General features: G+C 38.6%; 1 protein-coding gene and 2 pseudogenes across 1 annotated transcript; 1 reads left to right on the top strand and 2 right to left on the bottom strand.

Annotated features, from left to right (window-relative positions):
• Positions 1-2511: 2511 nt before the first annotated feature.
• Positions 2512-5455, bottom strand: LOC115955959 (putative nuclease HARBI1). The gene is made up of 4 exons (XM_031074383.1): positions 4991-5455; positions 4686-4911; positions 3519-4581; positions 2512-2835 (listed from the first exon to the last, which is right to left on the bottom strand). Exons 1-3 carry the CDS (start codon positions 5285-5287, stop codon positions 4127-4129), a joined length of 978 nt encoding a protein of 325 aa, XP_030930243.1. The 5' UTR covers positions 5288-5455; the 3' UTR covers positions 2512-2835; positions 3519-4126.
• Positions 5456-6282: 827 nt separating this feature from the next.
• On the top strand, positions 6283-8441 carry LOC115957190 (annotated as a pseudogene).
• Positions 8442-8539: 98 nt separating this feature from the next.
• On the bottom strand, positions 8540-21804 carry LOC115957189 (annotated as a pseudogene).
• Positions 21805-22945: the final 1141 nt, after the last annotated feature.

Genomic DNA, 22945 nt, shown 5'->3' with positions numbered 1-22945 from the left:
CCCGTGCTTCTTTAACTCTATTGACTATTATGCTAAAGAATGTCAATTCTTGTGCCAGTTGGATTCCATGGACGTTTCCATCACGTCATTAATCTTCTAGTCATTTGTATAGAGCTAACTTGACAACTCCAGGAATTTTCTGTACAAGGGCAATTGTAATGCCGTTTGTGTATGGCTAACTTGACAACTCCAGGAATTTTCTGTACGAGGGTAATTGCAATGCCATTAATCTTCTAGTCAATTGAACGGAAATCAGTTCACTTTATTGGAGTATTGCTAGAGTTACAACAAATATGTTGTTGACCAGAATTTGTTGAGAATTTATAATTGATTCTCAAAATTTTAAGATTAAGACTTAATTTTTTCAGAATTCTAATAATATAGAATTATTAAGAACAAAGTTTACCATAGCACACCCTTGGTGCGGTAGTCACTCCACAAGTATAAATACTTATGGAGTGCAAGGGGCAAGGTCTTGGATTCAAGTCTCCAGAAGGAAGTTTCACACACATATACACTTAAATTAAACTAGAATAGAAATTCTATCTTGTATAAAAAAAAAAAAAAAAAAAAAAAAAAAAAAAAAAAACAAAAACAAAAACAAAAACAAAAACAAAAACAAAGTTTAGCTACAAAATTGGTTATAACCTTAGACTACAGCCTTACTTAATATTTTTTTATTGGAGGTGAAGTTTGACAAATCCACCATTAGATTACAACTTTTTCTTATATCCTTTATGCTTGTAAAATTACTAGAAAATTAAAGATCAATAGCTATGTCATCAATGCATTGTTTAAATTGCAAGTATTTGTAGTTTAAAATTATGCATAAAATATAAGCTTATAGATTATATAGTAAATAATATCTGATTGACATAAAATTTGACGTGTATTAAGAGAGTAAGGAATATGCAATTTAACGGTTAGATTTTCAAAATATGTAGTAATATTTATTTTATTGAGTAAGGTTGTAGCTTTAGACTCCAACCAATTTTGTAACTGAACTTTGTTCATTTAGTAATTAGAGAGTACTGGCATAAGTGCATAATAAAAAACGTATCATAGTTTAGTCAACTAAGCCCAAAACTTAGCCACATTAAACCATGCAAAGTTATCCACATTAAGTCATGCAAAATTATGAAAAAAATACACGGTTGCTGTAGTAATCGTGTAAATTTTACATTTAATTTTTTGTTCTTTCTTTACGTATCAAGAAGATGAAAAAAAAAAAAAAAGATGAAAAAAAAAAATTGATGATGATTACTGTGTGTGAAGAAAAAAGAAACAATTAAAAAAAAATTTTAATATTTTAATAACATGTAGTGTAAAATAAATAATCTAATATGAGATGTTTTGAAAAGTAAGTATGTAAAATAGAAAAAGTAAGTTTCTATGCTAAAATAGAAAGAAATTTTTGCCCAAAATTATACGAAAGCTCTTACTAGCTTTTTACTTATCTAAGGCTGTGTTTGGTTGCTGGAAAACGTTTTCCGGAAAATACATATTTTCCGGAAATGCTAATTTCCGGAAAAGGAAAATGTATTCGGGTGTTTGGCTGTCTCAGAAATCGTTTTACGGAAAATCAATTCCGGTGTTTGATTCGTCCAAATATTTTACGGAAATCGTTTTACGAAAAATTAATTCCGGTGTTTGGTTCGTCCAAATATTTTACGGAAAATACTTTACGGAAAATACTTTACGGAAAACGTTTTCCCATGTTTGGTTCAGAAAATACTTTACGGAAAATGATCTAGAATCTGACCCAAAAAATCGTCCATCCATGAATGAAGTTTTGGAGGAATTGGAGAAGATCAATGCTATTAAGGAAAAAGTAGCTGAGCCGAAGCATAATCCTAAGCCCAATAAACGCAAAGAAGATAGGTACCAACACCACCAAAACCATGGTGTTAATCGAGCTGGAGCTAAAGCTTAAAAATAACTAGTTTGAAGCTATATTTTGCTCTTATAGATAAAATTCAAGAACCTGCATTCCCTATACATATCTGTAACAATACAAAAATTATGGTCATTTGGTTCAACATCAAACATAATCATTCGAATATACCCATAATATTTATATAAAAACAGCCACATCAATCATTCACCATTGGCATTACACCTCAATGGCATACGAAAATGATACCTATTTGTGGTATCTGAACAGTACAAATACATAATTTGGGCAATTGTATCGTCCCAATAATACAAAAGAGTACATATATAATACATTGATAGGTCAATATTAATACTACAACAAAAGTTAATTCCTAAATCTACCATCACAGTCAACATGAAATAAGCAAATCAAATTTGTGAGAAAAAATAACCATCTAACCACAGCTTCCTCAACCTAGCATTCTTGGCTAAAAATCCACGTGCCGTCTTCTCATTCTCACAAAGATGATCGAAGGCAGTAACGAGCATATCTTCGCTATATCCATCCGTCATCATAGCCATTACCTCATTATACAAAGTTGTATAATCTACCGGACCCCGATTAATTTCTTTCAGAGCGACAGCTATTTCCTTCAGTTGATCAGACAGATCAGTCAACACACTATCATCAGCATTAGAAGCTGCACGCCCTCTTTTGCGGGACTTGGAAATTCCCGACCCAGTGGTGGATGATTCATTTGCATTCTTCCCCTTTTCAACCACACATTCCTTCACATTATCTGCAACAAACTCTGCACTATCCCCATTATCTGGCTCATTTTCGATATCCACTCCGGACTTAGCAAAGCCACCTGTGGCTGTGTCCTTTCCCACCACAATCGCTAATTCATCGTAAAACTCAATTTTTTTGTTCAGATACTCGGCATGCTTCCGATGTGCCTGTAAGGGAGAAAAGAACGTATATAACAATGCAATAATAACTTCACTCATAAATTCAATATAAAAGACTATGCAATAACAATTAAAGCAAATACTCCATACTTTTTCCTACATTTTCTCAGTAATCAAACAAGTAATGCAAAAAAACTCTCAAATAAGGATGAAACAAGTAAATACATTATGTTACTATTATGCACACTTCACTGCTAAGAGAGCCCAATTAAAAAAAAAAAAAGAAAAAAAACACAACAGCAAGCACAAATCTTTTGGTTAAAAACTTTGTTTTCTTTCATTCACTTCTTCCTAGCAACCAAATAGAAAGATCAAAGAAAACAGTGGGTCCTTAATTTCCTATTATTCCCAAGTCATAGCTGAAAAAAAACCCATTAAAAAAATCACCTTAAAAAGAAAGTATCAATCTTTTCTTTACTTTCCCAACATTTTATTAGCAACCAAACCGAGAACCAAAGAAAATTGTAGCTCAGACACATATACACATATAGATAGATGAAAACGCATAGATATGTATAGATATAATACATAGGTAAGGTGACATGAAAGTTATGTTTGGAAAACCTTATAAAAGCAATGGAATTCTAAAAAGAATGACACTATAAATTTCATATAAAAGGCAAAAACATATATTATTATCTATATTAAGAAAATATAGTTGGAAGCCATACCATAACTTCTTCTTGGTATGTTTTAGCGTCACAAGTTATCATTTTCAGATTTTCGTCCCAACCGAATCCACTCTTCTTTCTAAGCTCTTGAATAGTTGCCCACATGGACCTTAGAGTTCGCATCCGGTTCTCCACAAATACAGGGTGGCACTCAACCCCGAAATGGGCCGTTATCTCCTTCGCTACAAGAGCAAAGGAGCCGGCCCTAAAAGTATTAGAGGGCTTATTGCCCTTTCCAGCCTCCTCTGTAAGTATCTTTAGCATCATCTCATGCATAGGTGGCAGCCACCTAAATTGCTTGCTGCCGCTAACTTTTTCTTTGCCCTTTGACATTACTACATATGAAAATAGTATAGTGAGAGTAGCATTTAGTAATTACGCTCGGAACATGAATAACAAATCAAACACACATACAACCACGCTTATGAATGTGCACAACAGAATGGAACATGCTAACTATGGAAATGACAATGTAATACCATCAAATAACAATGTAATGCTAAAAATACTTTTTCATTACATCACCAAAAGTCTATATTACATACATTGTCTTTACAAAAAAACAAAAAGAAAAAACACATTACAATCATAGAAATCTAAATAAAGTACTACTCTCCACTCCTGATATAATCAGACCACATGGCTTGGCATATCTCATCTCTCTTAGCATTCCATGATCTACTATCTTCGACGGACTCCCGATGGGATTGTGTTTCTTGTTGGTGGTCACTAAGCTCTACTTGGTTCATTGCATCTTCCATAATATGGTCATTTGGTTCAACCCCCATAATGTGATTATGAACCACACAACACGCTAACACTACTTTCACTTGGGTTGGGAAAGACCAATATGGTTCTGCATCCAACACTCGAAAACGTTTTTTCACCACTCCAAACCCTCGCTCAATGGTAGTTCTCAATGAAGAGTGTCGGAGGTTGAACAATTCTTGCGCATTCTCAGGAGGACGATCACTAAACTCTTTCAAGTGATATCGTACACTCCGATACGGTGACAATATTCCATTTTTATTACCATACCCAGCATCACCAAGATAAAATTTACCTACATATATTAAAAAAAAAAAAACCAAATCACTACTATGTTTAGGAAAACACATAATATTTATTAAACTAACAAACCAAAAGGGTGAAGTAATCGTGTAATACCATTGGGAATTGAAAATCCCCCTGTCCTAGCAAATGCATCATTTAATACACGTGAATCATGTGCACTGCCTTCCCATCCAGCCAACACATAAGTGAACTTTAAGTCAAAACTAATGGCAGCTAACACATTTTGCGTGGTTCCATCTTTGCGACCACGAAATCTTCCTTGTATTTCAGGTGGCACAGATGCACGAACATGTGTACCATCTATTGCTCCAACACAATCCTAATTTTCGACAAACATAATGGTTTAAAATTACATAAATCTTCACAATTTACAAAAACACACAAGTCGCAATATTTACCTTAAAATATGGGTAAAACCTTCTGCTATTCCTTATCTCTGGAGGTGTATCTTCGCTACGCAGTCTTATTAGAGCTCTATATAATTTCAGGACCCCCCTAAGGACAATCTTGAAGTATCTATGAACAGTCTCAGTTGATCTATAGATCCGACTACCCATTACACGAAACCTCACATTATGACCAATAATGTGCAAGAAAATGAACACTTGCTCCGTAACAGACATGTGAACAGTCGGACGTACGTGCTCCCCCTCAGTGAGGGTGTGACATAAGTGGTGGAAAGCTATAGGCTTCATCCTAAGTTGATTCACACAATGTCTCTCACTTCCATGCAAAACACTATTTATGTATTCCTCTCTCTCGGCGGCATGGTTAACATAAGGCGCCCTAGGCAGTTCTCTACGTCTACGTCGTAATTTCTTTAACAATGCAACCCCCACAAGGAGGACAGATGCAACTGAGGCAAGAATTGCAGCTTTGGTTTTTTTCTTCATCTAACAAAATCACAAACATTGTAGTTTAAGAGCTATGTAAACAAGTATGCTATTGATTACACCATAAATAAAATCAGCCACAAACATATAACATCCAAACCATCACATTGCATTCTATTTACGCTATAACAATACCATCACATTGATAACTGCACATTGATATAGCACAATACCATCACATTACATTCTATTTATAATCACCTATATACCCAAAGCACCTTCAATGAAGGTTTAAACACACACATATTGGTCTACAAGAACATAATAACACCAAGCATGGGTGAAGCCCCAAAATTTCTACACATAACCCAACTAACCAAATTCTAATAAAAATCACAGCAAAAACCAATCATGCATAACCAGTCAAGCCCCAAAATTCTAAAAAAAAAATTCAGACCACAAACCAATTGGGAATAACCTGCAATCAGAAAAGCCCCAAAATTGATATATGCATCACCCATAAATACACAGTTTCATAAACAATGGATAATTAAAAAAATTGATAAATAACCTGCAATCAAAAAAGCCCCAAAATTTCATATGCATAATCCACAAATACACAGTTTAATCGACAATGGATAATTGAAAAAATTAATAAATAACCTGCAATCAGAAAAGTCCCAAAATTTTGATATACATTACCCACAAATACACGGTTATAAACAATGTATAATACAAAAATTAATAAATAAAAACATGTAAATAATTATATAAATATTTATATAAATAAACAACTAAATAAATATATACATATATATATATATATATATATATATTTCAGAGATCGGATCTGGAGGATGGGCTGGACCGGTGAGGTGAGTGGATCGGAGGTGAGTGAGTGTGTGGATCGGACGTGTGGGTCGGAGGTGAGGTGAGTGTGTGGCGGATCGGTGTGAGTTTGAGTTGTCACTCACCGTGGGTCTGCGGCGTTTGGCGCGATGGTAATTTGGCAGAGCTCGGCGTGACCGGTGTGAGGTAGATCGGTGTCGATTCATGGATCGTTGGCTCTCGCTCTTCCTGTGTTTGGTTGGCCGGATCGGAGCTCTGGGTGGCTGGATCGATCGGGGTTTGGTTGCTGGAAATCGTTCTTTCTCTCGCTTGTTGGCCGGATTGGAGCTCTGGGTGGCTGGATCGATCGGGGTTTGGTTGCTGGAAATCGTTCGTTCTCTCGCTCGTTGGCCGGATCGGAGCTCTGGGTGGCTGGATCGATCGGGGTTTGGTTGCTGGAAATCGTTCTTTCTCTCGCTCGTCGTTCTTTCTCTCGCTCGTTCTTTCTTCGATTGTTTTTTTTTTGTTCTTTCTCTCTCGCTCTCGTGTTGTGTTTTCTGTTTTTTCTCTCCCTCTCTCTGCGTTTTGCAAGACACGAAAATGAATTGAAGTGAAAATGAAGGCAGAAATTCATTTCCGTGGTCAAAGCTGAAAATTTCGGTCAACAGGAAATCAATTTCCAGAAAATAATGTTTTCCGTGACAGCCAAACGCAGAATTTTCCGGAAATTGATTTCCGAAATTGGTTTGAAGTCGATTCAAACGCAGCCTAAGCAAAAAGACTTTTTATATATATATGCACACACATTGTCAAAAGAATGATCAATGATGCAATTTAGTCATATGACTTTGAAGTCTCAAATCTCAATGAACATCAAGTGATAAATAACGACCATTTATCGAATGAGTTCCACTTAATTTAATGTTTAGAAAGAGAAATTTTCATCTTTCCACAATGAATTCTTGTCGAAAAAGAAGAACCAGATTTTTGAAAATTGAAAAAAAATTAAAAACAACTTCTTGTTTCGTAGATTCTAGAAGCAAGAGCTTGCCTTGCTTGACGGTGCTAGAAGCCCAGGTCCAAGGACTTGATGGCCTTACTTTGTGGATCGTAAGCCACTAGTTGGACCTTGGGTCGGCTCAATACTCCACACAATCATACTTGTCGGCCATCTTTTCTGGCCCATCACTGCACACCAAAGGCCCGTCATCAAGGACTCTTAAAGTGATTGGACTTTGGACATCGTTCCATACTCCCATGAGGAACTGCATGTGTTTTAATTTTTATTTTAAGATCAGGCCACTCATACTGATTGCTCTCTGTGTACATCACATGGTAGCCCACGCATTCTCTTCAATTTCACCTTGTAATTAGTCTGCTTGATATGAAGTTTTTGGAACATTTCTGTGTCATGTTACAGTTTTCTAGTCCTTACACAGGTCTCTTGGTTTGATCCTCGGTTCTTTTTGGCAAGAGATTTCATTCTTGAAGCGACTTTGGGGTGATTTGGAGATTCAATTTTTCATATTAATGTTGTATTCCCATGCAGCATTTTCAGGTCTACAGTTAGCACCAAAAAGTTTCTTAATCTAGTTCTTCAGTGAGGATAGCTATATATGCCATAGAGATCTCAATACATTGAATTTGAGACAAAAACTGATTCCTTTTATTTGCTAAAAATGACAGAAATCTTCACTTACCCAGCTTACAGACAGTTATGTCAGATGTTCGTTGCAATAATCTTGTTTCACAGCAATTGCCATTCATGGGACATCAAATTTTACTCTTAAATCTCTTCTGATCAGCAAAAAACTATATCATGGCAATGCTCTTCTCACTGTTGGAGTACTTCATTGAAAATTTTTATATTTCCTGGGTTGAAGGAACACTGGTGGGGAAGCAACTTGGGCCTCGCAGTGGTTATAGTTGGCTAAATCATTAGGAAAACATCAATTATTATAGCTGGTCAGGCCTTCGCACATCTTATCAGGATTAATCATAAGGAGCATCACACACTGATTACTCATGGAATTTATAGATGTGTCCAACATCCTGGACACTGGTTTCTCCATCTGGTCAGTTGGTACTCAGATAAATGCTCTGTAATCCCTCAAACATGTATCCCCCAAATGTAGTTTCTTGCCGTGCAATCCAAGTAAAAATTAGTTATGTTTGTCATTTCTTGTGAAATTAATATCCTGTCCAATAAGGTTGGGGGTCTAAACAACCAAATATGTTACTCCAACATTTGATATAGAAGAAAATTTAGTTGTACAATCAAGATCATCAACCCACAAAAAGAAAAAAATCAAAAAAACCGTAATGATCAGTATATTACAACTTAGGACATCACCATTTTATGAGGCAATTGTCCTGTGCAATTTTATTTAAGCTAATTCAAATTTGAAATATAGTGGACCTCAACTTGGATTCTCTAACATCTTCAAATCCTAAAACCAAGAAAAGCATTTTTTATTGAATGTAGTTCCCTGCTAACTTTCTCCATATTCATTCTTTCCTTTGGTGACTCAAGGGAACATGCAAGGCCAATTTCAAGGACTGAGAATAAGCACTTATACACATTAGCTTCCACTTTGCTGTGGTTAACAATACCTTCAATTTTTTCATCTGCTTCAATTTCATTCTCATTATTATGGTCTCTAGTTGCCACTGCAGTTGCTGGCATTTCTTCAACTTCCCTTACGAGAAGTGTTGGGTCCACAATTTGAACAAGTTGTTTTGGCAATGACATCTTAACAAAATTGTGAAGATTGAGATCATTTTTAAACATTTCATTAGTTGGTCTCTTTCCCAAGAACATCTCCAATAGAAATACTCCAAAGCTATACACGTCCCCCTCAGTTGATACCTCTCTGCCCATGCCATACTCTACAATTTATGATATGTAAGAAGATTTTGCAATTCTTATTATAATGAGATTTGGGATTTAATGAGAACGCAAATTCATTTGATTCATCAAAGACCAAAAAGAATTTGAACTTAAGAAAGAAGGGTATGATAGATGCTCATTTCATAATATCATGTGAGAAAAATGATAATTTCTACATTAGAATAGCACCTTAGGGTCTCTGGTCGAACTTGGGAGGTAATTTTTTATTTATTTATATGAAGCACAAGAAACACGGTTTACGTTAGGATTATGACAATTTAATCAAATTATTTTACAATTGATATGGATATGTTGCACACATTAGGTAGTGGCCTTCCGAAATCAAGGGTCCAATTATTATCCATTACTTGAATAATGTTGGTTGACATGCAGTAACAAAAAACATAAAACAATACATTAGATCTGTTTTGAGACTAGCTATACCATATCTGATAGAGTTGATTGACAAGCTATCATCACAACAAATAGAGTTGAGGAAATAAATGCCTAAAAAAACAGGCATGGCCAATTGATAGTCAATATTTGATGCCTATCAATTAATCAAATTTATGATTTATCAAGGTATAAATCATGTTGTGAGTTTGTGTGTTTTTGTGCTGCATATTAATACAAAGAAAATTTTATATTAATAGTAAGATAATTGCAAAAAAACAATTCAATATGTTTCGAACAGCTATTATTAACAAGATCTATAAGCATTTTAAAGAAATTAGACAAAGTTGGAAAGATAATTACCTGGAGCAGCATAGCCAATGGATCCCTTTATCCCAATTGTACTAGTTTGCTTTTGAGAAGAATCGGTAACAATTGAGAGGAGTCTTGCTAAACCAAAATCACTTACATGAGCAACCATGTCATCGTCAAGAAGAATATTGCTTGGCTTCAAATCACAATGAATGATTGGTTGCACAGATTGGTTGTGAAGATAATCTAATGCACAAGCAACATCAATTGCAATATTTAGTCTTTGAAGAAGGCTTAAGACCCCTGATTGATCTTCCCTGTCTATCTTTGGATGCAGTCAGGTATCTAGACTCCCATTTGTCAAGAATTCAAAGACTAGAGCTTTAAATTCATTCCCACTGTAATCCATGCTTGAGCAACATGATAATATCTTGACAAGATTCCTATGTCGGATATTTCTTAGTACATTACATTCAGCCATAAAACTCTTGGAAGCACCCTTTCGTTGAAGGTTAAGGACCTTTACAGCAACTAATCTTTCCTTGGGGTGAAGAAATCCTTTATATACAGAGCCAAAACTGCCAGTCCCAACTAAGTTACTAGGAGAAAATCCATTGGTTGCCTGATAAAGCATCTTATAAGAAACATTTGGAAGGAGTTCTATTGTTGAGCCCAAAGAAGATGAATTCCTTTTTGATATTTTCCCCCAATGAAGAAAAAGAATGAATGAAAACAGAAGGAAACATACAACGACAACAATGATTGCAATTTTAAGTTTGAATGAAAGGGACTTTGTAGGTTTCATGACTTCAACTGGACATGAAGGCAACATCAGTTGTGGAACACCACCACAAAGTTTAGCATTTCCGATCACTGATATAGCACTTGCATTTTTGAAAACTCCCTCTGTTGGCACCTCACCCTCGATATCATTGAATGAGAGGTTCAATTCTTTTAAAGAAGAAAGCTTTTCTAAACCTTTTGGAATTGAGCCTGATAGGTTATTTCTTGAAACATCAAGGAATTTGACGCCTTTTAAGAAAGCCATAGATGAAGGTAGGGATCCTTCAAAGGAATTACCTTGCAAGCTAAGGTACTCCAAGCTCAAACAATTTCCCATGGAGCTAGGAATTTCCCCAAACAAATTATTCTCAGAGATATCAAGTTGGTTAATATTTATCAGATTGCCTACTTCAGAAGGTAGTTTGCCGGTAAATGAGTTATGGGACAAGTTGAGTAGTGTTGAAAGGGAAGATAGACCAATAAGCTGCGAGGTGATGAATCCACTAAGATTATTTCGTGAAATGTCTAAGGATTGCTAATGTTGACAATTACCAACACTTGGAGGTATGCTTCCTTCTAATCTGTTTTTATGTAAATCGAGTAGGAATAACTGAGTAAGGTTGCCTATGAAAGTTGCTATCTCTCCTAACAAGCTATTTCCATTTAAACCCAATAGTTGAATTTTCTGAAACTTTTCAAAAATAGTGGGAATGAGGCCTGTGAAAAGATTATTCTCAAAGCTCAAGACAATTAAGTTGACAAGATTCCCTAATGTTACAGGAATAGTTCCAGAAATTTCATTGCCTCCAAAATATAATTTAGTAAGTTGGGTTGACAAGTTGCCTATAGTTATGGGCAAAACACCTCCAAATTGGTTTATACTAAAATCCAATATATCTAGTTTACTACAATTTGTCAAAGATGTTAAGAAATCCAGGCTCCTCCCTAGGTGATTGTCACTCAAGCCAAGCCACTGAAGATCTGGCACATTTCCCAAATTATTTGGAACTAAGCCCAAAAATTTGTTTGCACTTAGATCAATTGTTTGAAGCTGAGATGCATTGCATAATGAAACAGGAATTGGCCCATAGAATTCATTAAGACCAAAGAAAAGTTCTTTGATATTAGGTAGAGTGAGGCCTATGTTGGCTGGAAGTGTATCTTTAAGTTGGTTTTCTGAAATTGAAATGGTTTGTAGAGATGATATATTGTAAAGGGAGGAAGGGATTGTACCTGACAATTTATTGGCTGTAATTGAGAAAAATAATAAGCTTTGTAGATGACCTATGCCATTTGGAATATTTCCCACCAATTTGTTAAATGATACGGAGAAAGCTATGAGTGAGGAAAGATTTCCTAAAGATGGTGGAATTGTTCCTGTCAGATTGTTTGAAGCAAGCTGAAACAGTTCAAGCTTCTTCAAAGAGCCAAACTCTGCTGGAATTTTACCATTAAGATTATTCCCGTGAAGATTTTGTTGGGGAGATAAACATCTTGGGGAGCTTCCTTGAGTAATTAATATAACATATAGAACACACTTTAACCCAAAAGGCCTAAACCCAATGGGTATGTGCTCAATTATGTTATATTAACCACTCATTCTTCTCATCTTTATTCAATGTGGGACTTCACTCACACGTGTAACCCAACAATCTCCCCCTCACGTGTGAGTCTCTGCCTCTCTGTGGGCTTCAAGACCTCTCTATGGGCCATGAACAAGTCCTACTTACTCCTCCTTGCCTAATGGGCTTTTCACTTCATCAATGCATCATCCATGAGTCTCTCGTACGCCATCCATGGGAACCACGTGTCAACCCCGCACGCACATCCATGGGAACCCCGCACGTTCATGTCCATGGGAACCTTGCATCACACCATTATTTAGCACCATTAGCAATATTCATTTGTTGGGCTTTTTTTCTTCTCCAAGATCTTTATGTGTGGGCCGTTAAGGCTTTTTCTGTCCCCGCTGGGTAGGGACCATGAACACCTCACCACCTTCGCCGCACACCACCATGGGCTCTGATACCACTTGTTAGGGAGATAAGCACCTTGGGGAGCTTCCTTGAATAATTAATATAACATATAGGAACACACTTTAACCCAAAAGGCCTAAGCCCAATGGGTATGTGCTCAATTATGTTATATTAACCACTCATTCTTCTCATCTTTATTCAATGTGGGACTTCACTCACACGTGTAACCCAACAGATTTATCACTATGGCATTGGAGCAGTTGGATAAGATGGATGGTACTTCACCCTCCAATGTGTTATAGTTAAGACGGAGCTCTTGCAGTCAGAACAAATGACCAACTTCATGCGGGATTTTGCCATAGAGGCTGTTGTTTTGGAGTTTGATGATTCTAAGGAAGGTGAGGTTGCTGATGTGAGGTGATATGGATCCTCGTAACTTAAAGCCTAGTAGGTCCAAGACCGTGACTCTTTGGTGTCGTCGGCCACATGTGATTCCAAACCAGTTGCAGAAGTGCATAGAATCATTCCATGAGCTCAACATCATATGTGGGTCATGAGTTATAGATTCTTTGAATTTAATCAAAGCCAAACGATCAGTCTCGTTTGTTAGAGCATTGGCAGTAATGGTGGGCTGCAGTAAGTTTATAGAAAAAAGAAGAATGACATGAAGGTGCATAGGCCAAAGTGCATACAGGTTGGTTTGGTGAGGCTTCATTTGGTTTGAGGGGGTAGGAAGCTGGTAAATTGTTTGTTGGTGTCAGATATGCAACTGAACATTCAACTTCACTTGGTTGCAATTATGTAAGGGGGACGAGTGAAGATCTATATATAGAATATATTTTTGGTAAAGGTGGACTTGCAATGAGAGCTAAGGTTGGAATAGACACACAATGTGCCAGGAAAGTCTGGGAAAGCCTTAAAGACTTAGGAATCACACCAAGATAACACCATGGACGTCTCCATCGCCTCATAGTCTTCTAGTTAATTGAACGGAAATTATTTCACTCATTCATTGTATTGGAGTAGTGCTAGAGTTACAGCAATTAAGTTGCCTATCATGATTTATTTGTAGAGAATTCATAATTTATTCCAAAATTTTAAGAGTACAACTTAATTGTACGTGTTTTCAAAATTTTAATAAGAGGAAGTTATTACTTAGAGCACTCGTATTGTATCAGTGTTTGCATATATCAAATTTTAGCCAATCAAACCTAAAATTTATATAGGCCATGCAACATTATGTAAAAATACGTGGTCAGCTATAGTAATAATGTGTATTTATATTAGTATTATTCATTTTACATTTAATTTTTATTATTTCTTTACATATTCATAGATAAAGAAAGAGAGTCGATGGTAATTATTGTGTATAAAAAAAGAGAAACAATTAAAAAGAAAAATCAAGAAATTTGATATTTTAATGATATGATGTGTAAAATAAATAATCTAATGTGGATTGTTTTAAAAAGTAAGTACATAAAGTAGAAAAGTGAGTATAAGCGAATGCTTTTACTAGCGTTTTTTTATTTTTTATGTAACCAAATAGACTTTTTATATTTTATGGGTCTGTTTGGATTGAGCTTATTTTTGCTGAAACAAAAAACACTGTAGCGAAATATTTTTTAAATGTGTGAATAGTACCGTGGGACCAATTTTTAATGAAAAAATTGTGAAAAGTGAAATTTGTGGATCCGTGAACAATGCACAAATGCACTGTTCACAGTGGAAAAGTTAACATATACGGCTGAATAGTAACTGATTACTCCTGAAACGCCAAAAAAAAAAAAGGACATGTTTTCTGTGTTACTGTAACGTGGGTCCCATGCCAAAACGCAAACGCGTTTCAACAACAAAACGTCCAAAGCAAACGCTCACTATATATACGGGCAACCTTAAGTTCAACTAGTGGCTTACAACCCACGAAGCAAGGCGGGGACATCAAGTCCTGGGACCTAGGCCTCTAGCACCGTCAAGCAATGGCAAGCTCTACATATAAAGTAGTTTTTAGATATTTTCGATTTAAAAATATCTGGGTTTTCTTTTTAGTCAAGAATTCATTGCGGAAGGTTGAAAATTTCTCTGTCAAAAAAAAAAAAAATATATATATATATATATATATTTGAAGGGCTCTGTCAAAATATTAAAATAAGTAGAACACACGGCTGTTTATCACTTGATGTTTATTGAGACCTGAGAATCACATGACTGGACATCATTATTGATCATACAATTTCAAAAGAAATTTTCATTAAATAAAACTAATGAAATTTATCATATCCTTAATATCATTCATTCAAATATTTGCTTATTATCTTTTTAAAGTATCACTAATCAAATCATTGTTACATCGTTTGTAAGTATTTTTATAGTAAAATTTGTTAGTTTTAGCATTTTTTCAACAACAACAAAAAAAGCATATTACAAAATATAAAGAATAGAGTTTTGTTATAAAAAAAAAATGATGATATTTTTTTTTTTGAAATTAAAAAAATGATGATATTAAAACTAGTTAAATTGGAGTATTATTTAAGTGATAACAGAAACACCCTATTTAAATATATACTCCTCCTAATTCGTTAGGCCACCCCTGTTTAAAACTCTGAAAGACTGATATTATTAAAACGAAGGACTCAAAAGTCAGTCTTGCAGCCGCTCGGCCCAACGAAAACTACTACTAGGAATTGAAACTTTGATACCGATAGGCGATAGGGAGTTGAATCCGGCGTGTGTTATGTTTATGTGGTTCCAAGATGCGCACCATTAGCAATCACATACCAAGATAATACCGTTTTATAAATTAAAAAAAAAATAAAAATAAAAACTGAAAGACTGATATTTTTAAAACGAAGGACTCAAAAGTCAGTCTAGCAGCCGCTCGGCCCAACGAAAACTACTACTAGGAATTGAAACTTTGATACGGATAGGCGATAGGGAGTTGAATCCGGCGGGTGTTATGTTTATGTGGTACCAAGATGCGCACCATTAGCAATCACATACCAAGATAACAACGTTTAAAAAAAAGAACGACCTCTCATATCAACATCTCCCACTAGTTTCACCTACTCCAACTGCCGAGCCCGTGCTTCTTTAACTCTATTGACTATTATGCTAAAGAATGTCAATTCTTGTGCCAGTTGGATTCCATGGACGTTTCCATCACGTCATTAATCTTCTAGTCATTTGTGTAGAGCTAACTTGACAACTCCAGGAATTTTCTGTACGAGGGTAATTGCAATGCCGTTTGTGTATAGCCATTAATCTTCTAGTCAATTGAACGGAAATCAGTTCACTCTATTGGAGTATTGCTAGAGTTACAACAAATATGTTGTTGACCAGAATTTGTTGAGAATTTATAATTGATTCTCAAAATTATAAGATTAAGACTTAATTGTTAATTGTTAAGTGTTTTCAGAATTCTAATAATATAGAATTATTAAGAACAAAGTTTACCATTGCACACTCTTGGGGCGCTAGTCCCTCTTGTAGGGTGTGAAGCGTAGGGTCCTTAATTCAAGTCTTCAAAAAAGAGCTTCACACACATATACACTTAGATTAAGCTAGAATATAAATTCTATCTTGTAAAAAATATTAAGTAATAGAAATTCTATTACTTAATATTTTTTTATTAAAAGTGAATTTTGACAAATCCACTATTAAATTACAACTTTTCTTATATCCTTTATGCTTGTAAAATTACTAAAAAAAATTAAAGATCAATAGTTATGTCATCAATGCATTGTTTAAATTGCAAGTGTTTATAATTTAAAATTATGCATAAAATATAAGCTTATAGATTATATAGTAAATAATATCTTATTGACATAAAATTTGATGTGTATTAAGAGAGTAAGGAATATGTAATTTAATGGTAGATTTTCAAAATATGTAGTAATATTTATTTTATTGAGCAAGGTTGTAGCCTTAGGCTCCAATCAATTTTATAGCTGAACTTTGTTCATTTAGTAATTAGAGAATACTAGCATAAGTAAATAATAAAAAACATATCATAGTTTGGTCAACTAAGCCTAAAACTTGGCCACATTAGACCATGCAAAGTTATGGTTTGGTGAAGCTTCATTTGATTTGAGGGGGCAAGAAGCTGGTAAATTGTTTGTTGGTGTCAGATATGCAACTGAACAATCAACTTCACTTGGTTGCAATTATGTAAGGGGGACGAGTGAAGATCTATATATAGAAGGGTCTGGCTAATGTGTGCCCTTAGGGCACACATTAAACTTTCTATTTTTAGAAACATTTTTTCGAGAATTAAAAAAGCTGTCATTATTTTTTCAATTCTCGAGAAAATTTTTTCTAAAAATGAAAATTAATGTGTGCCCTTAGGGCACACATTAGTAAATTCCTATATAGAATATATTTTTGGTAAAGGAGGACTTGCAATGAGAGCTAATAAGGTTGCTGGAACACAAACACAATGTGCCAGGAAAGTCTGGGAAAGCCTTAAAAGGCTTAGGAATCACACCAAGATAAGATAACACCATTTAGGAGAAAAAAAAATTTCTTGTTGACCATAAAAGAATGACCTCTCATATCAGCAACTCCCACTAAGTCTTGCCGGTTGGATTCCATGGATGTCTCCATTACCTCATTCGTAGGGGTGGCAAATGGGCGGGTTGGGTCATAAATGGGTTGAGTCATAGATGGGTTGGGTGTATAATTACCCATTTATCCATTTATGACCCATTTATATATAAATTAATTATCCATTACCAACCCAACCTATTTAATTAGTAACCCACCCATTTAACCCAATATGACCCAAATACCTCTAAAACTACTAGAATACCCTCTTGACCTCCAAAATACCCATTGTGGGTCCGGGAAATTTACAATCCGGCCCAAACTCTATCTAGGCCCAAGGCCCGTGCCGAGGAGGTCTCTTGCCGAGGACGAATGATCGATGGCCGGGGTGTTAAGAGGAACGGCTGAGAAGCTACCTTATCCTCGGCACTCCAGAACTTCGATGGGAAGATCAACGTCTTAGTGAAGGCTATCCCCAAACAGCCCCCTGAAGAGGATGTGAGTGGAATGGGGTCCACAGGGAAGCAGGGTGTAAAATTGGACCAAGGAAAATGCGTCCCCTCCTCAGTAAATGCACCTGCCAATGCCCAGAGCCGATTAATGAGAAAAGACGTTTGGACGGTATAAACTTCGATCCTAGCAACTAATAGAAAGTAAGAGAGGACGGGTGATGGGATGGACACAGAAATAAGTACCTGCCTGACCAACAAGTGGAGGGCTAGGATCAACCAAGACGGACTATATAATAAAAGGGTAGGTGCACCAATCAAGGGGTTGGGAAAAATGGCCAAAAACCAGAACCTCCCAGCCCACCTCCAGGAGTAAGATTCCAGGGGTGAAGAAAACTTAACCATGTATGAACACCATGGAAAACCCACCGCCTGATGACCAAGGCCTAGCCTTTCAAACCCACGCTCTACAAATGATATTGTATGGGCCTTTTTTACATGCGAATCCAACCCCGTTGTGGTTTGATACGAATCGTGTCCCTACAATTGGCGCCGTCTGTGGGAAAGGCTTGTGTGTTGGCATAGACGGTAGGTTGAGAGAGTTCCTTTGCCATTTTTAACAACTGGTTATAGAGTTTTAGTGTAAAGTTCCGCTAAGGTCTATGATTCTTGACTAGGGGCTACGTTGGCTAGCGTCAATCGCTTAGATAACCCTAGGGGCTTGGCTGAGGAGCTAACTCCCCTAAAACCAAGGTCCCACGCAAAGAGAAAACTAGGTTTTGGACAGAACCAAGGCATTGCATGGTCCTCGGACTCAAGCCTATGGGGAAACCAACTACTTGGATGAGGAAAACTAGGTTTTGGACAGAACCAAGGCATTGCATGGTCCTCGGACTCAAGCCTATGGGAAAACCAACTACTTGGATGAGGAAAACTAGGTTTTGGACAGAACCAAGGCATTGCATGGTCCTCGGACTCAAGCCTATGGGAAACCAACTACTTGGATGAGGAAAACTAGGTTTTGGACTTGCATGGTCCTCGGACTCAAGCCTATGGGGAAACCAACTACTTGGATGAGGAAAACTAGGTTTTGGACAGAACCAAGGCATTGCATGGTCCTCGGACTCAAGCCTATGGGGAAACCAACTACTTGGATGAGGAAAACTAGGTTTTGGACAGAACCAAGGCATTGCATGGTCCTCGGACTCAAGCCTATGGGGAAACCAACTACTTGGATGAGAAAATTGGGCACTAAGTAAGACCTAGCTACTATGCGTGACGTTGAAAATGGTGCCTATACCTTTGTTAAACGAGGGTCAGAAATGAGTCTAAAGCCTCTGCGGGTGCAAGTAAATTAGGGATTGGGGAACATGATGATGAATGTATTGCATGCATAGATATTCGTACTTGTTAAAATGAATCAGCGCAGAATTCATAAACAATATTGCGTATCAACGAGGGCAGATAACGATGTAACCAGAAGGAAAAAAGAAAAACAAGATTTCATATATACATGTTCAAATGCTTGCAAATCACCAATAAATTAGGAAGTTTTTGAAATAAAAAGAAACGAGTTAATCGTTAAAATAGAAACGAATACAAAAGCCTAGCCAGGACCTCTACTTTTCTGCTTTTTCGTCGGTTACGTCCTGAGAGGAAGGAACAGGATCAGTTTCGATGCCCGGAAGGATGGTCCCTGCTGGAGAAGGTTGAACAGGGTCAGCACTGGTACTCTGAAGGATCACAGCAAGGGGAAAGGCCTGTGGCGGCTGGGCAGGTGTGTCTGGCTCTTCTGTACTAGACACCTGAATGCTAACCACGGGCTCAGTAACCTCTTTAGGTGCCTCAGGGTCCGTATGCTGGGATATCACTATCACATCCTGAAGTGCTCCCTCTTTGGGCGCTTTGCTAGAGGAACCGCTGGCCTATAAGTCTTCCAACGGAGTGACCTCTTCCCCGGGTTGATCATCCGTAGCCGCTGAGTTGGTAGAAGTGGCCTCGCGGATGGCCGCCGGGTAGAATATGCTCTCCGCCTTCCACAAATCAGATGAAGCATCCACCCCAGCTTGCTTCAATGCTTCTTCCCAAACCTGGGAGCAATAAAACCTGCACACTCCAGGAATCTGCGCCTTAAGGGTGGCCTGGGTTTCGGCTACTCCCATGTTGTAACCGTCATCCTCGGCCGTATTCTTGGCAGCCTCTGCCTCATTTCTGGCAAACTCGGCTTCCTGCTTTACCCTTACGGCTTCATCACGGGCATATTCTGCCACTCATTTTTCATGCACAGCCGCGGCCAGCTGCTTATTTAAATCCTCAATCAGGTTTTTGGCTATTCGCAACTGGTCCTCGGCTTCAAGTGCACGCTTGGTTTGGTCCTTGGCCTATTTTTGGGCGCTAGCTAGGCCCGCCGAGACGTTATCCCTCTCGCGGGTAGTTATTGTTAAGTCAGCCTTGACTTTGGCAAGTTCATCCTCAGAAGCTTCGAGAGTCTTCGAGGTCGTTATGCGCTTCTTGCGTTCGTTCTCGACCGCCTTACTCCTGTCATGCACTTCTTCCTCCATCCTATAGGTTGCCTGGAGAGCCTGTCAAGAAAGATGAGCGCGTGGTTAGTGACAAACCCGTGGCAAGAGTTAATAAAGTTTTAGGTTTCAAGAAATCTTACCATGCACAGGTATCTCTTAGTGTTGAGAAAAACCTCTTGCATCCTCATTCTCCTCAGTTCATCCATGTCATTAGGGAGTAACATGGTTCTCCCTAATGCATCCGCCACGTAGCCACCCTCGCCGTCTCCAAGGTCCCTCAGAGAGGCCGTCTCCAGTAGTGGACCCCCGTGAAGCATTGGGGCAGGAAGCCAGGCACTCGGTAGGGACTGGGACTCAATCCCCTTTCCCTTGCCTTGAGAAGGTTGGACTTCAGTTTCTTTGCCCTTGCCTTGGTGTCCAATCTTCAGTTGTTTTGTGCGCGGAGCCTCAACCTTCTAAGAAGGTTGGGATTTTCCCTCGTCCGTGACGTCCTTGCCCTTGGGGCTCCTCTTTCTCTTGGAATCAGCGCCTTCAGATCGAGGAGGCCGAGCTGGTTGGGAGGAAGTGGGAATTTCGGGGCGGGTGGATTGTGGTTGAGACTTGGTGGAGGATGACCTGGTTTGGATAGTAAGGGGCCGAGGTGGTGGAGGAGGAGCATCGGGTTGTGGTGTTTCCTGTGTATCCTTCCCGGGTTGGCCCTCGAGGAGTTGGAGAAGGGGGGTCAAAGGTATTCTCTTGAGTCCCATCTCGGCTTGAGAAGAGATGCCTACTGACGACGATTCCGCCTCAGACAAGACTGGGTCACCTATGTCACCAGGGGGGTCCTCGGATTGGTAGGCTAGGTCAAATACCCCGAACCCTTCCTCAGGTTGATCTGGCTCACCTTCGTCCTCTGCTGCTTGATGAGACGAAGAGGGACCTACCTGTGGGATGTTCTCGGGGACAGCTGGCTCCTGGGAGATTAAAAACCCCGTCTCAACTACGGTAATTTTTGGAAGCCAAGGACGGTGGGCACTAATCACATGCCTTGCGTCCCCAAATGACTTCTGAACAGGAGGGTACCCTAGTATTTTGTGAGCTGCTCGGACTTGGCCATCTCTGTCATTCACAAAAATCGCCGCTTGTAAAACGGTCTCCAAGTCCGCCCGATTGACTAAGTGAAAATGCCGTGTGTAGGCGTGTTCATCTACAAAAAAAACAAACACATATGCATGGTTAGTTATCAAACAACATTAGATTAGAATGGCGTAAAGGGTTATCCCCCTTCTATTCCCAGTACCCCACCTGGTTCTCCTTCTACTATGGGGCATGGATCGCCATCGTGCCATTTCCCAGAGACGATAAGGAAATCCTTGTTCAGTCCCTTGTTGGAGTCAGGGAGGCACTGGATCAACCGAACCCTTTCGTCCCTAGACCTCATGTAGTAGGTTTTCCCTTTCAATTTTTGAAGGTTATAGCACCAGTTCACGTCATGATGGGTCAGTCTTAACCCCATCTTCTCATTTAAAGCATCCACGCACCCCAGAATCCTAAAAACGTTGCCGGCACATTGGGTGGGGGCTAAACGGAAATGTCTGAGATAACCCCTCGTCACTGGCCCCATAGGAATTCTCATACCTCCCTCAACAAAGGCAAGGACGGGAATTACCACCGCGCCCGTTCCCCTCTTATAGTGCCATTCCCCCATCTTACAGTGCTCCAGACTTACGTTGGGGGGAATCCTATAATCAACGATGAGCTTATTCATCGCCTCTTCAGTATCGACTAACTTCCTCAATCTCAATTTAGTCATCTTTGTGATTTACTAAAACAAACCTGACCCGCGACGGGAAGGAAAGGGAGCCAAAGAGAAATAAACTCAGAAAAGAAAAAGTACGAGTTAATGGAGGTAGGGAACTTACATAAAAGAAGAATTACGCTTCGGATAGGCTTTATGTGCTTGAGATAGACTTGAATTTGGGCGGAAGTTCAGATAAACCCAGGATACACGCACTAAAACTCTTAAGTGCAGAACTGAAGAGACGGATCCGTCTCCAAAAAATCTTTTATACTTTCTAGGGTAACTGCACACCTTTTCCCGCCCAAAGAGGCCAGGGGATCACCACCGTTCGATTTCCATCACACCGTTGAACGGGGGAAGCACAAAGCCGCCCGTATTTAATGAGGCCACGTTTCGCCTTCCAGGGGCTTTAGGAACATGCCTTGGGCAGGTGAAAAGCCTCGGGAATCGATAGATGACAAGGATTGACAGGTATGGGCGGATCTCTGATGTCATCAAAACCCTCCTATCCATCCGAAGAGACGGATAGCAGGATTTTGAGGGGCTATTGTGGGTCCGGAAAGTTTACAATTCGGCCCAAACTCTATCTGAGCCCAGGGCCCGTGCCGAGGAGGTCTCTTGCCGAGGACGAATGATCGATGGCCGGCGTGTTAAGGGGAACGGCTGAGAAGCTACCTTGTCCTCGGCACTCCAGAACTTCGATGGGAAGATCAACGTCTTAGTGAAGGCTATCCCCAAACAGCCCCCTGAAGGGGATGTGAGTGGAATGGGGCCCACAGGGAAGCAGGGTGTAAAATTGGACCAAGGAAAATGCGTCCCCTCCTCAGTAAATGCACCTGCCAATGCTTAGAGCCGATTAATGAGAAAAGACGTTTGGACGGTGTAAACTTCGATCCTAGCAACTAATAGAAAGTAAGAGGGGACGGGTGATGGGATGGACACAGAAATAAGTACCTGCCTGACCAACAAGTGGAGGGTTAGGATCAACCAAGACGGACTATATAATAAAAGGGTAGGTGCACCAATCAAGGGGCTGGGAAAAATGGCC

Source organism: Quercus lobata, chromosome 8 (assembly GCF_001633185.2).
Source record: "Quercus lobata isolate SW786 chromosome 8, ValleyOak3.0 Primary Assembly, whole genome shotgun sequence".
Taxonomy (NCBI): Eukaryota; Viridiplantae; Streptophyta; class Magnoliopsida; order Fagales; family Fagaceae; genus Quercus; species Quercus lobata.
The sequence above is the reverse complement of the archived record's forward strand: the minus strand, read 5'-3'. Positions and strand labels throughout refer to the sequence as shown.

Excerpts from the sequence above, each read along its gene's own strand:
- LOC115955959 (XM_031074383.1), bottom strand. The coding sequence starts at position 5,287 with ATGAAGCCTATAGCTTTCCACCACTTATGTCACACCCTCACTGAGGGG. Across the intron at positions 4,912-4,990 it reads GGTTTTACCCATATTTTAAG|GATTGTGTTGGAGCAATAGA; the intron begins GTAAATATTGCG and ends GTCGAAAATTAG. Across the intron at positions 4,582-4,685 it reads GGGATTTTCAATTCCCAATG|GTAAATTTTATCTTGGTGAT; the intron begins GTATTACACGAT and ends TAATATATGTAG.